Source organism: Rhamphochromis longiceps, linkage group LG11 (genome assembly GCF_057381845.1).
Source record: "Rhamphochromis longiceps isolate RC_006_pf linkage group LG11, R_longiceps_female_GT1.1, whole genome shotgun sequence".
NCBI lineage: Eukaryota > Metazoa > Chordata > Actinopteri > Cichliformes > Cichlidae > Rhamphochromis > Rhamphochromis longiceps.
In genome coordinates, this window is record NC_140567.1 from 31,020,086 (window position 1) to 31,036,342 (window position 16,257).

The 16,257-nt window shown below is 37.4% G+C and overlaps 1 protein-coding gene across 1 annotated transcript in view; it reads right to left on the bottom strand.

Annotated features, from left to right (window-relative positions):
- LOC146659537 (uncharacterized) overlaps window positions 1-16,257 on the bottom strand; it is a 32,632-nt gene that overhangs the window by 5,307 nt on the left and 11,068 nt on the right. Inside the window, exons 11-19 of the mRNA XM_085423629.1 lie at window positions 15,605-15,658; window positions 15,057-15,110; window positions 14,747-14,800; window positions 13,783-13,827; window positions 8,241-8,294; window positions 8,105-8,158; window positions 5,185-5,238; window positions 1,574-1,645; window positions 988-1,023 (exon numbers count right to left, since the gene is read on the bottom strand). Coding sequence (XP_085279755.1) covers window positions 988-1,023; window positions 1,574-1,645; window positions 5,185-5,238; window positions 8,105-8,158; window positions 8,241-8,294; window positions 13,783-13,827; window positions 14,747-14,800; window positions 15,057-15,110; window positions 15,605-15,658 — 477 coding nt within the window. The remainder of the gene's footprint in view (window positions 1-987; window positions 1,024-1,573; window positions 1,646-5,184; window positions 5,239-8,104; window positions 8,159-8,240; window positions 8,295-13,782; window positions 13,828-14,746; window positions 14,801-15,056; window positions 15,111-15,604; window positions 15,659-16,257) is intronic.

Here is a 16,257-nt window from a genome sequence, read left to right on the forward strand (position 1 = left end):
CCATCACAAGATGTCAGCAGTTAAGCAGAGAAGCCCAGACCTCCCTCTCCCCAGCCACCTCCTCTAGCTTATCTGAGGGAACACCAAGGCGTTCCCAGGCCAGCCGAGAGATATAATCTCTCCAGCGTGTCCTTGGTCTGCCTCGGGGCATCCTCCCGGTGGGACATGCCCAGAAGACCTCACCCAGGAGGCATCCTAGTCAGATGCCCGAACCACCTCAACTGGCTCCTTTTAATCTGGAGGAGCAGCAGCTCTACTCTGAGGACATCATGGTGGTGCTATAGTTGCTGCCTCATAGGAAGAGGGTGTTAATCTGGTGGGGGACTGAGTAGTTTGCAGATGTGTTGAAAAGGAAAAGTATTTTTAACTTTCAGCCAAATTTACGAGTGGAGCGACAACCTTCCAACTTTCATTTTGAATTAGATCTCAACAATATTAAGACATGTGGTTTTACTGCTATGGTAGTTTTTTCCTCCGTTTATTCTACTCCAACATAAATGAGAAACTGCTACACCCATGAGATAAAAGAAAGCCTTAAGCCTTAAGCACACACACAAACACTAGCAGCCCCTGAGCCTTGACACTAAATAATACCCAACAAAGTTCATGTCAAACACAACAAAACTCTGACAACACAGACAAGGGAACTCCCCAACTTAGCTATTCAAACCGCACCTCCGTCCACACACAGACACATGAAAGCGATTGTAAATAGGAAAGTATTTAACTAGCTACTTATTCTGACCATACAACTGACAAAAGATTGTTTGTCTGTTTTCACTGACTCAGAGTTTTCATCAAAGCCTGAACTGAATTTGAATTTTGAGTCAGCACTCTCTGGTAGCTAATGTGTTATGTTTTGTTTTGTTTACAAGTGAAAGTGTGTCTGGTCTTTTAGGCATACAAAAGGTCACAAGTTACAGTCGCTATACCTTTATTTTATTTTACTTTTGTAATGCAGTTTGACTGTATAGTTAAAGAACTCACCTTCTCCCCATCAGGTCCCGTCTCACCTTTTGGCCCCTGTTAAAAAAAAATCAATTAAACACACAACTAAATAATATATCTTGATATTAAAGGTCTGTTGGTCAGTTCTGAAAATTATCAAAATGTGTGGAAGACATTTGGAAGAATGACTAAACACTAAACTAACACAAATAGAATGATTAGCACAATACTTAAGTTAATATTTAAACTATAACTGCTTTTATTAGTTTATTACAAGTTGCTAATACAGTAATCCTGACTGCAAAACCGCCTGGTAACCACCCATTGTTTTGGTCACTAGGAGACTGCGTGGAAGACACAGAACTGTCTGCAAAAACTCACTATTTGCTGACTTTTGGTGGCACTTTTTTCAAGTTTCACTACTGCTCTTTTGAGTAGTTGGCAAGTGTTTGCAGACAGGTTGGTGTCTTCAAAACAAACTACTGGCAACTGTGGTAATTTGCTGACAAAATCAAGTGTAAGGAGGTTTTTGGTGCAGCAAAAACAATGCAATGTTTAATATTTCTTAAAAGACTGAAAGATAGAAGAGAGAAATCCTTGAAGATGTTGAACACAGAGCACACACTTTTGGGCCTTGGAGGCCCTTTGCTCCTGGTTTTCCTGGTATTCCAGCATCTCCTTGTTCTCCTTGGGCTCCCTGTTGAACAAATAAAAAAAGCAACTGAAAATTAAATAGGCTTGCGCTGAGCAAATATTTTATCTTTCATTTCTGCTGTTTTTACAATTATATTAAAAACAGCTAAAGAAATCTTAAGCTATTGCCTATACGGTAACTTTGAATAGACGATGATGAGATATGAAAATCAAACAATTGGTCACTTAACGATATTATTTACATTACAATAATCAGTCAAAATAATCAACAGTCTTACTGAAACTGACTCAGTCATTTTGAAATCACATTCATGTCAAGACTAAAACAAGTAATGGGGGAAAAAATCTGCATTTCTCTGAATAAATATCTTGTGGAGTGCCACAAGGGTCTATGCTGGGGTTACTTGTTGTTTTCTCTGAATTTGAAGGAAATCCATCAACCACTTACATTTCTATATGCCAAAGTATATATCAGGTATGCTGCGCTTAAAGCAATGTTTGGTTTTGAAAAGTTCTCTGAACACCAACTTTGAAATAATTACTCAGGATTTAACTGATAGAATCCACTGTAATGAAAAAATGTAAAAGCACTGTATGGTCAGTCACCAGTTTACTGAGCTTCTCATCTCTCTGTCAACCTCTTCTCCAGATGTTCCAGATATGTAACTCTGGATTAAAGTATATTAGAGACACATAAAAATACATTAAGTTTGCCTGTTGGATCTATTAGCTACAATCCAAACTAACAGTGTGTTTGTTATTTGTTTTTTTTTACTATTAGCGATATCCTCTTTTCATAGTTTCACTGTTAAGGTCACATGGGTTTCATTGACTGGATTCATGCCAAAATAATCTGCTGATTTGAGCTTTGGGAAAATTCTTTACTTATTCAGTAGAACAGCTGCTAAAAGTTGTACAGTGTTATGTTTTAATGAAAACCGCTATCTTCACTTCCACTTCTGGATTTTCCCTGACTTGCAATTCACTGATCTATGGACAGTTTCCATAACTTAGATCAGCTGAACTGAGAAAGAATTAAAAAAAAATAAAAAATAAAAAAATCAGTCCACTGCTAAGTATCTATTCTGTGCATCCAGTAAATAGCTTGAATGTACTCAGATTCAATATATTTTTGTAAATAATTTGTTAGGTTTGATATTTCCCAGGATTATAAATAATCTCACCGCATTCATCTGTAACTGTTTGACGTTTTCTGCTTTCAATTTCTATTTCTTAAATAAAATGCAGCCCTATTATTCATATTATCTTCATGGATAAAAACAGATATGAATTTGTTTATGTCTAGCAATATGTTTCACTTCCCTTTGGTATCTCCCAGAAAATTAAAAAGAAAAAAAAAAACACTGGCATATAAAGGCTAAATGCAACTGCTAAAGTTCCCCTAAGCCTACAGAGACCATAGATTTCACACAACATTAGTTTGACATTTACATGGGACTGGCCAAAGAGTGGTAAGACAATGAATAACAACGAAGCAGCAGATGTCGCGATAACCAAAGGGTCTGTCCCTATTACTCAATTTAAACCCATGTGTAACTTTTTGGCTTCTCAGACCAGATAACCCAGGTGGTCATAGGGTTCTTTCTCAGTAATTTGTTTCTGTTATTGGGAAAACTACTTTTACAAACTGGCTATGAAGATTTGTGTTTTGTTTTTGATGAAAGGTTATATGTATTTAGTTTACTGATTGTCAGTGTAGGTTCTTAGTCATCCAGGACATGGTAGTCTCGAGTGCCTAAAAAGAAACCAAGTGGACTTTTTTAGGTTTGTGAAGATGTTTCTCCTCTCATCCAAGAGGCTGTTTTAAAGTTCCAGGGATTTATGCTGCATTCCAGATTCCAGATATCTTGGAAGTCGGGAGTGGCATCACTCCAGAGTTAGAGCGCTCCAAGAAAAACAGAATTTCTTTTGACTGTCAGCAAGCTAGAGCCATTCAGGTATCACTAGAAATAAAGCATAATATTTATTCTTTATGCTTAAAAAAACACATTTGTGGATAGAACCTGATCACTGCTCTGCATAGGACTTATTTAATGAGTGAAAAATACACAAGAGTTGGAGTACAGAATAAAAGTTTGCAGTTTTACTATTGTTTACATTCAGTGCTGCCATGTTGGTATGCTCCATCTTTTCAATTGGGAACTTTGTTCCACAATTCTAACCCGACTTCCAAGTTATTCAGGAGCGGGTTAGAATTAACACAGTATGCAGTATTAACCTCCAGTGGGAACTGGAAGTGGTCTTCAGGGTTGTTGACACATTAATAATCATCTGAGATGTCACATGAGTCAAGGAGTGAAAAAAGCATTGGGTCATTCGGTCACTGAGTTGTGTGAAAGTGTGAAATCTTTGTAAGATGTTGCCCAACTCCATCATCGAGCTCAAGAGCTCATAGTTTGAGCTCTTGAGGTCACCCAGACAAGGTGCGAGTTGCGGTTGAAACACCTGGGGAGGGATCTCGAGACTGGACTGTAGGTGAATGACAGCTGGTGTCGTAAGTCATCACCTCTGTTAAGTGGTTGTCACCCACCTTCCCAAATGAAAACTTTGGCACTGGCAACATGACATTCTAAAAATAATAAGTTGTTCTTAAGACAATGTTGCCAATGTTCTTATAATTCTTACCTGTTGTATTTCACTAACATTACATGGACAAAAGCACTGGGGCAGCTGCATAATAGATGTACAGGAACTGCTTGGCCATCGAAGTCCGTATCATGAAGCTCAGTTTTTGTGCTACTGTTTAAGCCAGAGGGGGTTTGGAACTCTTACTTTAATTTATCGCACAATGCACCTCAGTATTCAGAAACCCTGCTCTGTAATTTGAACAGTGATCTTCCACTCCATGTCTGAATTGCTGCCGTTCTTAAGCAATAACAACACTTAAAATTTATCACTGAATATCAAGAAGGTAAGATTTTCGCAAAATGGCTTCTTTTTTAACCATTACTGCATGGCTTGGTGCTACATTTTGTTCACCTTGTGGAAATGGGGCTAAAAATACCTGAATTCAGAGGTGGTCTTTTTTGTCCATATAGCGTACATTTTGGATCCTTTCTTACATTTAATGATTGATAAAAAATTGTGGGGCATTGGGAATAAACTGTATTTCAGCTCCTGCAGCGGGGCATTCCAGAAAAAGTCTGAGAACCACTTGTGACAGGCAGGGACCTGAGATCACTGGACTAGAAAGACTGGACTGGCCTGTAAGTAAAACACATGTGCAAAAGTAACTCTTTTGCTCATGGGAAAATCCTCCAGTTTAAGGGAACAAAAGAAGAACTGGAATGGGCGTGATTTATTGTGGGAATTGTCACAAGAGCTGTTGTATGTTTGTAAATAAGGAAAAGAACCAAACACGGAAATGGACTGTGGGAGAAAAAAGGAAAAACTGAAAGTGAGTTTTTGAGTTAATTGACTGGGCTTTCCTAAGTGTGATCAATTGAAAATTTATGTGTTTTTCATGATTGGTGTTTCAAGACATTTAAGTGGTTATGGGTATCTAAATTTTGCAATTTGTCTTTCCCACATTGTATTATAACTGTGACGCCACTCACTCACCCCAGCGCCCACTCTGCCTCGAGGTCCTCTGATGCCACCATCGCCTTTACTCCCCTGCCAAGGAAGAGCAGGTAATAACAGGTTAAAGGAAGAAAACACAAAATAGACACTAGAGCCCAGTTTGTGTCTGGATGACAATAACCTATAAAGTTTTATGACTGTAACTTCCACAGTTCACATTTCAGTATCATGTTAACAACAACCTGTCCTGACATTTAAGCACCATTCAGTGTATAGTGGGGCTAATTCCTGGTACAGTAGGTGGCTTTAGGATCTATTTTTCCAATGACTTTTACAAAAGGAGTCATATGGTGAAAGAAACATTGGTGGTCCAGGGTATATGCTACAGCTGTGTGTTGCTGTTAAGGCCACAGTATTGCAGAACTACAGTAAAAAAAAAAAGAAAAAAAAAAGAAGGTTTTCACTGGAATTTTACAGTCCTTTGAAAAAAGGTACACATTTACTGCTTCCATAGGAATTAACTACGGAAATCCAAATCAAATCCACTTGATTAGCTGATCATCAGCAAGTGTGAACATTTATAAAAAGCATAAATTTTTTCTGGAGCATTTAGGTGTGCATTAACACAATACCATGCAGTGCTCAAAGAAACTGCAAAAAACCCAAGAGCTATATCTGAGATCCTAAAGTCCTCAGCAAACTGTCAAAGTTGACGACAGTCCAATAAGAAAAAAAAAAGGGGTGATGATTTGAGCTTGTTTTCGAGCCTGGGCACTTCAAAATTATTGAATTGAACATGATTTCCTGTGTATGCCAAAGTATTCTAGAGTCAGAACCAGAATACATTAGTTATTGTTCTTATAAAATAAACTAAATAAATAATACCATATATGAAAGTCGTAAAATACAACAAAATGACTCTAATAGATATAAATAGCCCTAATTATAAATATTCCAGTATATTACACAAATTAAACATATATGGTTGACATTTAGGTGCCCATCTTATCACACTGTACTTTGTTTTGTTTTTTGTAGAGAATGTACAATGGGTGTACAATTATTGCAGTGTGTACTTGTGCTTTACATGGATGAGTTGTACAGAGATGCACAGGCAGGAATGATTTCCTGCGTCGTTCAGTAGTGCATTGGGGTAATCTCCGTGTCTCTCTTGTTACTGGCCAAGATTTCATGGAGTGTATGGGCGGTACTGTCCAGCATTGTCCTTGTCTTGTACAGCCGCCTCTCTGAAACCACCTCAAGAGAGTCCATCCCCACAACGGTACTTGCCCTGTGGACCAGTTTATCCGGTCTTTAAGTCTGACGTCATTAGCCGTGTCTGTGCCCAAACTCTGCCGCAGGTCCCTAAGTCAAACGATCACTGCGGCATCACTGAGAGTTGAAAAACTGTCTAAATTCTTTCATCTGTAATAATATGATCCGTGTGGCTGCTTTACCAGGTGTAACAATGAAGTTTAACATCCAGGCATCCATGAAAACAGAATTTATTAAATTCAACAGCGTTAGAAGTTAGCTTGCTAGTTTCCGTCTAAATATAATATACCATGTTCTGACTTAGAGATTTCTGGAAAAAAAATTAAGACGTACACCTCTGCTATCACGTCCAACATAAATGAAGACAAAATACTAAACAGAAGTGACGTTTGTAGGGTTGCTGAAGTTGGGCTAGCTGGTATATAATGATGTGCTACGACACTAGCGACACAGCTATGTTAGCATAATATAAACACAGTGAAGCTGGAGGATGAACGCTAACTTTTTTCCACTCAATAGTGAGGGATCCTGATTGTTAGGGACAAATGCAATTGCATGGCAGGATGATGTAAACGGACCAAACTTCAGTCAAGAGAAAAACTGAGATAATCCATCCACAATGCGAGGTTAATCATTAATTTATTGCTCTATTAGCTGGGCTGTAGTTACAACGTAAGGTTTTAAAAACTGAGCTTTAAAATAAATAGCGGTAATAAAAACCGAGAGAGGCCAACAGTGATCACTGACAGTTTTTAGGGCTTGTTGATAAGAATAGGATAAGATAGGATAAGATACAAAGCATTAAAACATGTTAAAAACACAACAGCCTTAATAAACGCAGGGTAGTTTGGGCCCGAAAGGAGGGTTCATCACATCATCACTTAAAGACCGGATTGAACCTATTGGCATTCGCGACCCTCAATCCCAACCATGTGAGACCATCTGTCTGGCAGCTAAAGCTTGGTCAAATGTCAATCATGAAACAGGATAATGCTGCCTAGCACAGCAGTAACTCTACAACACAATGAACGAAAAAGAAAAGAATTGAGGTGTTGCAATGGTGCAGTCAAAGTCCGGACTTGAAACTGACTGAAATGATGTGGACCTTAAGAATGCTGTACATGAACACAACGATATGAGAGACTTCTAGTCATACAGAAAACCATTAATTCTGGTTATTTCTGCTAAAGGTAGTTCTAAAATCTGTTGACATGTGTTTAGTTTTTCACGAAATTGCGTAGTACTTCATCAGGAAAATGAGTCATGTCATGAGTCATTTTGAGGAATAATCAGAGACCCTGCAACATGTTTTGTAAGTTAGACAACACTGAATAGTCCAGACTCTTTTTATGACTCGCAAAAAATTCTGCTATTTATGCAATTAGTATAAAACAAAGAGACACTGACTCAGAAAATACCAGGAAGTAAAAACTAACTTATAACTATGATGTCTACTCCAAACAGTGGGGCACAGACAAAATGAGAAGTTTGCAATTTGAACCAAATTATTTCTGCTTATTTGGTACTTGAGCAGATAGAGCGCAATGTTTTTATTCATGTAGGAATTACATGTTCTGAAGTCGTAGCTCTGTGTTCTCCAATGAAATGACTACTGAGGTTCATGCAATTTCTTAGAAACATGAACTGGATGTTTACAACAAAGCCTTGTTCTGCCTGTGGTTACCTTGGCACCAAATGGCCCCGGTTCTCCCATAAACCCTGGGACTCCTATAGGACCCTGTGGAAACAAAAGGTAGGAGTCAATGGTTGTAGACATAGAAACAAGTGCACAGTTTTTCTTTTACTTCTAATCTACTCACATCTTCTCCAGGGTCACCACCTCGTCCTGGCAAGCCACTGTAACCTTTAGTCCCCTGAAAGAGACCGAAGGAGAGAAGGATATAATCAGACAAAAAGCAAAGATTGTCTATAAATTTTTTTAATATATTGCAAAACGTCATCCAAAATGAAAAGTTTTAATGACTGCTAAAACTACAAAACTCAAAAGGCATATTGAAAGGATGATAAATGTGAAATGGACTGGTTCTTATATAGCACTTTTTCTACTATACTATACATAAGAAGAAACAGAAGAAAAACAAAGAAACACTACTGGTGAAGATGCACATACAGGGAGTGCAGAATTATTAGGCAAATGAGTATTTTGTCCACATCATCCTCTTCATGCATGTTGTCTTACTCCAAGCTGTATAGGCTCGAAAGCCTACTACCAATTAAGCATATTAGGTGATGTGCAACTCTGTAATGAGAAGGGGTGTGGTCTAATGACATCAACACCCTCTATCAGGTGTGCATAATTATTAGGCAACTTCCTTTCCTTTGGCAAAATGGGTCAAAAGAAGGACTTGACAGGCTCAGAAAAGTCAAAAATAGTGAGATATCTTGCAGAGGGATGCAGCAGTCTCAAAATTGCAAAGCTTCTGAAGCGTGATCATCGAACAATCAAGCGTTTCATTCAAAATAGTCAACAGGGTCGCAAGAAGCGTGTGGAAAAACCAAGGCGCAAAATAACTGCCCATGAACTGAGAAAAGTCAAGCGTGCAGCTGCCAAGATGCCACTTGCCACCAGTTTGGCCATATTTCAGAGCTGCAACATCACTGGAGTGCCCAAAAGCACAAGGTGTGCAATACTCAGAGACATGGCCAAGGTAAGAAAGGCTGAAAGACGACCACCACTGAACAAGACACACAAGCTGAAACGTCAAGACTGGGCCAAGAAATATCTCAAGACTGATTTTTCTAAGGTTTTATGGACTGATGAAATGAGAGTGAGTCTTGATGGGCCAGATGGATGGGCCCGTGGCTGGATTGGTAAAGGGCAGAGAGCTCCAGTCCGACTCAGACGCCAGCAAGGTGGAGGTGGAGTACTGGTTTGGGCTGGTATCATCAAAGATGAGCTTGTGGGGCCTTTTCAGGTTGAGGATGGAGTCAAGCTCAACTCCCAGTCCTACTGCCAGTTTCTGGAAGACACCTTCTTCAAGCAGTGGTACAGGAAGAAGTCTGCATCCTTCAAGAAAAACATGATTTTCATGCAGGACAATGCTCCATCACACGTGTCCAAGTACTCCACAGCGTGGCTGGCAAGAAAGGGTATAAAAGAAGGAAAACTAATGACATGGCCTCCTTGTTCACCTGATCTGAACCCCATTGAGAACCTGTGGTCCATCATCAAATGTGAGATTTACAAGGAGGGAAAACAGTACACCTCTCTGAACAGTGTCTGGGAGGCTGTGGTTGCTGCTGCACGCAATGTTGATGGTGAACAGATCAAAACACTGACAGAATCCATGGATGGCAGGCTTTTGAGTGTCCTTGCAAAGAAAGGTGGCTATGTTGGTCGCTGATTTGTTTTTGTTTTGTTTTTGAATGTCAGAAATGTATATTTGTGAATGTGGAGATGTTATATTGGTCTCACTGGTAAAAATAAATGATTGAAATGGGTATATATTTGTTTTTTGTTAAGTTGCCTAATAATTATGCACAGTAATAGTCACCTGCACACACAGATATCCCCCTAAAATAGCTAAAACTAAAAACAAACTAAAAACTACTTCCAAAAACATTCAGCTTTGATATTAATGAGTTTTTTGGGTTCATTGAGAACATGGTTGTTGTTCAATAATAAAATTATTCCTCAAAAATACAACTTTCCTAATAATTCTGCACTCCCTGTATCACACAATAAAAAAAAAATCACTGAAAGCACAAAGTGTATGAACAGCAATAATATTACATAATGTGTTTTTAAAAACTTTGTGAGCAACAAACTTAATTGAATCTGAACAGTCTGAACACAGTTTTATTCCCATTCTGTTCACACACAGACTTCAAGGAAACTATGTGTGAGTCAAAACGCTACAAAAATGTTCCCAAAGAGTAAAAGATGTATCTTTGATCTACTTCTACACTTTATCTTAGGATAGGATTAGGATTCAAGGATCAAGATGCAATCAGAAAGAAATTAGGTAAAATGACTCAGGAAAAAAGTAAAATAAAAAGGAGTGGTAAGAATAACGGGCTCCAGAAAATGTAACTAGCTAATCTACTTTTTAACGACTCAGTGAATCAACTGATAATCATATAATGATCAGAACCGCTTCAGCTTCAGGAAATCCTAAGAGAAAACCGATTAATGAAGTTTTGAGTTGTTTGTTCCTGTCAGTGAATCACACTGACGTGCTGCTGTGTGTGAAACTAGTTAAACAAAAACTTGGGTTGTTCATTACATTACACATTATAAATAACTTTGGCAGCAGCACACTGTTAAATGTTTGTGAACTGGTTAAACAGGTTAAATAGATTTTCTGGGAACCAAGTCAAATTAAGATAACTCCTGTACTCACTTTTACTCTTTACTTTCACTTTTACTTACTACCCTTCAACTACAGCTCTTCAAAGAACCTTAGCCTCAGTTTTGTTATACTGGCACTCTTATTAGACACCGGTGTTCATGCATTTCTCAGTTTGACTCAGTATTTTAGTGAGAATTTTGTACAGAAACTTTTCAGTAAACATCTCTGTAAGTGTAAAAATATTCAACAAAAAGTCAGATGGCTGAGATCAAAGTAATAGAGAACTCTTTGGGAAAGTTCAGAAACTACTCTGTGTTTTTGATTCTCTGCCAAAACAGCTAATACAGTGATTTAATCCAGTGCTTCTAGTTTCTACTTTACTTTGATTACATCACTGAAACTTTTCATTTTTCTACTTTCTTTTTGGCTTCTATAGCTCACTTACATATAGACAGAAAAGGTAAAGGTAAACATATACTTTTTTAAAACCCTATAGCAATAAGTGTAATATATGGTATTTTTTTTCCTCTCTGAACTTAAAGTTTCAGGGAGACCTAAAGTTATAAGAGCTAGAAATGACTCACAAGAAAATTACTTTCTTTCCTACTGAGAGAAAAACAGCTTATGGGGATTTTGCCTGCCACCAATGAGAATCTACATTGATTTATTGAATCTTCTTATCATCAGTTATATCAGATCAAATATATTTCCCGTTTTTCAGTGTCACATTTAGATTACAAAGGTCATATGAAGCACAGGAAGAAATGATCTTTTTCCGCTTGTGACTGATTGACAAACATGATCGTCTGTCATAAGTTTAGTTTGTTGCAATAAAAAATATTGTGAAAACTAAGGGTTGCCAAAGAGTTTCTTATTTAGTAAGTAGGTGGTTTTGCTGTCTAAACCACACAAGTTATTTTCCCTCCATTTCCAGTCTGTATGCTAAGATAAGCTAAGCACACTCCTGATTTCTACTCGTTAAACAGATTTTTAGGTATCTTCATCCTTTCATCTCGTGTGTGTGTGTGTCATCTTTAGTTAATTAGTGTAATTGCTTTATATAGCACATTTTCTGGCTCCGTGTTGCCTAATAACCCAACTTGTCACATGATCCACTTAGTTAATAGCTGACACACATTAAATATTTGGAATTTTGTTACTGGAAACTGTGCATCCTCTTCTTTTATTATGTATTTTCCCAAATTTTCTTATATATTTCCACACTTTTCTCAATATGATAGAATTTTTAATATACATACACATTTTTCAGTCAGTGATTTCCATTGATAGAGATCTCCAAAAGTTGATTCTGTTCATCTGGATATGAAAAGTGGCAGGTTAGCCTTGTTAGACTGTGAGATTTCCATCTGTAATGGGGGACAGCTAAAAGCTGATGTGTACCATAAACCTACGCATACGGATCAGTATTTAAGGTTCGACTCTCATCATCCACTGGAGTATAAACTGGGTGTCATCAGGACACTACAACACAGAGCGAACACCATCCCCACAGACACAGCAGCCAGGGAAGCAGAAGAACATCACATCAAGAAGGCCCTGAGTAAATGTGGTTATCCCAGCTGGACTTTTGTCATTTACACCTACAGGCCAGTGGACACTCTTTCAATGATGAGGATGTACACATCCTGGACAGGGAGGAATGCTGGTTTGAGTCAAGGAGGCCATTTACGTGAAAAGGGAAAGACCATCTCTGAATCGAGGAGGGGGCCTAAGGGTACATCTTTCGCCATCGTACAATGCTGTGATTGCAGCCATTCCCCAACTCTCTGTGAATGGTACTCATGGCCATTGATCAATGGGCTTTGATCAGTGGTTGTTGATCAATGGTCATGAGAATTTGCATAATCATGATGAAGGAACTGACCTCCCAGGCCATTGTTCCTTCAGTGGGCTGGTTTCAGTCATTATGCAAATATGCTGTTTACCTGCATGAATGACGAAACGTTTCTCCCACTGAAAACGTTACGTCCAGATGAACAGAATCAACTTTTTGGAGATTTACTTACCTGGATGATTGAGCATGCATTAAGATAGAAATCTTGGTGTTTTTTTTTTGATTTTCTGATAAAACTGAGCAAAAAGATTATTAAGATCTCCTACAAATCATCTTGTTTTATTCTTGTTGTGGTTAATTTTATTTTAATTTTATTTTTAATACGATAAAAATGTTTCTGTTTCTTGTTAATCATTTATTTAAAAGGTTTTCCTGAAGGAGGCTTTTGAAAGCCTTCAGTCAACATGAAGTTTTTCTGACTACTACTCTGAAGTCTCAGTAGGACCACTGGTGAGGTGCCAGCAAACAGGTGAAAAATATAAAGTTAAACAAATGAATAAATTACAATACAATATTTGGGGGGGAAGGCAAGGAAACATACATGTGCTTGTGCTGGCACATTTAAGTAAAATTCAACTTCAACCATTTTTATTCTTTTTGTTTTTTTATTGTGTGTTGCTATAACTTATTTTGGCTTCTAGGCTGAAATAGGTTAGAAAAAGTTTGAGAGCCAGTGATGTATACTGTTATACAAAAGTGTTTTTGTCATTTATTCAGCTTAATAAAGTGTGTACTTAGAGTCAACTAACACTGCATATGTTTGTGTGTTACATTAATACTAAATTCTTTAATTGCCCATATTTACATCATTCCCTTTATTTTAGCTTATTTGTAGGGAGTTTTACCAGCTCTTAACAGTGTGCCTTGGCTTTAGACAGTTTTGCTATTTTTATGGCTGATTCATTAGTTTGTGATGTGGGTCTCGCAAAAGGGCAGAAATGAGATATCCAAACTGGAAAAACAAAAGAAGTACCCTCTGGGCAGTAATAATATTTATGTGAGATTCCTGTGAAATGTGGCCAGGAGCCAGAGTGACTCTCAGACTCATAAAATGCAAAAGTTTTCTTCCCAGGCTGAATCATGAAGGCCATAATCTGGAAACTGAAAGGATGACTGGGTGAACTTAAATACAGACACTTGGGCATGAAAAAAAAGATTTGAGCAGAATAAAAGTGCCTCAGTTTATTTGTGTACCTTCGGACCGCTCTTTCCGATTGGGCCTTGCTGTCCAGGATAACCCTGAGGAGGATAAACAAGAAATATTGTTCTCAGATTTTTTTAAATCAAAGGAGAAAAAAGAGAAATGAGTTCAAATATGACGTGAAGAAGAAAATTATATAAAACAGTGAATTCGGGAAATTTTAGAAATGAAAACACTAAATAAGCCGCTTTGTACTAGAGCCTGAAGCTTAGGAGCTTGTGTCACTTTAAAAGGAGGAGTCTGAGTGATATCATCTGTTGCTACGTAGATGGAACACAATTAAATAAAGGAAGATCAAACCACAAGGCAACCCTTGACAGAGTCACATGTGTACCGCTATAGTATGCGTCAGTATTTGTTGTAATGGAAACCCGAAGAAAAGAGAAACGTGAATCTCCTCAACCCAGGAAAGGTTTATGGAATTATATCTGTGACTCTGTTCTGTGTAATGGGACAGTTTGAAAAGCGTGTTTGGAGGACTTAGGAAAAAAAAGTTGTACGTTCTGCCTTTCGTGTAGATTTAATCAAATTCACAGCTCACAGCTAATGAAATTTCCTCCTGCTCATTTGCTAATAGAGGTAAAACTAACTACTGTGCGTCTCAGATTGAGCAAACTTGGGACTGCACAGACAGAGAAGTTATTAATACACTTTTATGCTGATTAAAACAAGCATGCCGAGATATTTGAAGATATTTTGTCTATTGCATAACATAACTAATGCATAATTGAATAGAGTCCCAGATATATATTAATACACCAGAGAAACTGCATCATCAGATGTCTTAAAAACCTTTGATACAATGTTTTGAATCGGTTTTTTGATTTTAAAAAAAATTGCCAAGAAAGGAAAGGTTATGGAAGTCAAATGAGATTAAAATTCAAATCAAATGATGACACATAGAGTAAATGTTAAGATGTTTTGGTAGTTTCCATGACCAGTAATGATGTGTCTTACAGTGTAGCCTCTCTCGCCAACATCACCTGGAAACCCAGGTGCTCCTGTTTGACCCTGTTGACGAAGAACAAACATGTTTAGATCGACACCAAGACAGCTGTGACTTGAACCGGCACTGCTGGTTATCAAAAAACTGTGCAATAAACAGCTAGACATAATGCAGAAGAATAAAAAGAATTATTTTCTTTTAAGCACAGAAACTGTGTCAGTTTTTGATCATAGACATTTTAAACCACCTTCAGTTGTGTGCCAGGGGAAATCACCAAACATTTTCTTTTTTGAAGAATTTAAGTATGTGATACTTATATACCTTTGGTCCGTCTCTTCCCTGAGGACCTTGTCTGCCTTTGTCACCAGGAGCGCCCTAAAAAAGAAAAAACACATCCATCCAAAGTGCCAAAAACTAATAAGCCACCAGAGCATTCAAAACACATGGTTAAAAACTTTATTATATTATTCAGTGTAAATAAATTCATAAAATACAGAAACTTAAAATAAAAAAAATCATATACACACTGTATACACTTTAGTAACAAGTACTGATTGTTACTGTTATTACTTGTTAAACCAGTATTTAATTCAATAATTTATTAAGAAAAAAACAAAACAATAAAAATCAGTTTATTTCCATGTCTTTATGGGCCTATTGACTTGGCCAAATAAATAAATAAAGATAAAAATTGAAAAGAACCACTAATATTTGAGTTTATAAATACTGATACTAATAAATGATTAATAAAATAATTTCAGCATTTGCCTCATCAAAATGTTACTGAACATAAAACACAGCTGCGTTGTTGTATTCCAGTCGTGTAATTATCATGAGGACATAGTTATCACTCTTTTTTTTTCTTTTACCTTGATACCTTTAGTCCCTCTTCCTCCAGCAGGCCCAGCATCACCACGACGACCCTGAAATAACCAAAAAACTCAATTACCACCTTTTCCAGTTGTGTGGCTCCATCAGCTCATCAAGTTCTAGGGTCTATAATATATAATCCATGTCTATAATATTAATCTCCCCAATCCAGGGTCTAGCCAAAGGTAAAATGTGGTGATTTATGGTGAATTGTGGCACTGAAACATTAACTGGAAAATGCTGTCTCATCCATTCGTTAAAAATTGCATCATCACTTTATAATTTTAGTTAATTGTGTCATTTATTCATTTATTTTTTGTCCTAATTTGAACATCAAAATTTATGTTCTTTCCTGAGTCAAAGTGAAACTTTGTGCCTAATATGAAGAACGACTCTAGAGGTTTGAAAGAAATTGTTGTGTTCACAAGAGCAGGATTCTTTTGCAGGCAAAAACTCTTCAGTGATTTACCATGTCACTACCCGATCCGTACCGGAAACCCGATCCGTACCACGCATGTGCGAAAGGCATCTACTTCCACTCGAAGCATTTTATTATAGTTACGGGTCAGCGTATCTGTTAAGATGTTAACAATAATAAGTATCTGTTAAAATGTTTGCAATAATGAAACATTTCAATACAATGTAGACCAAA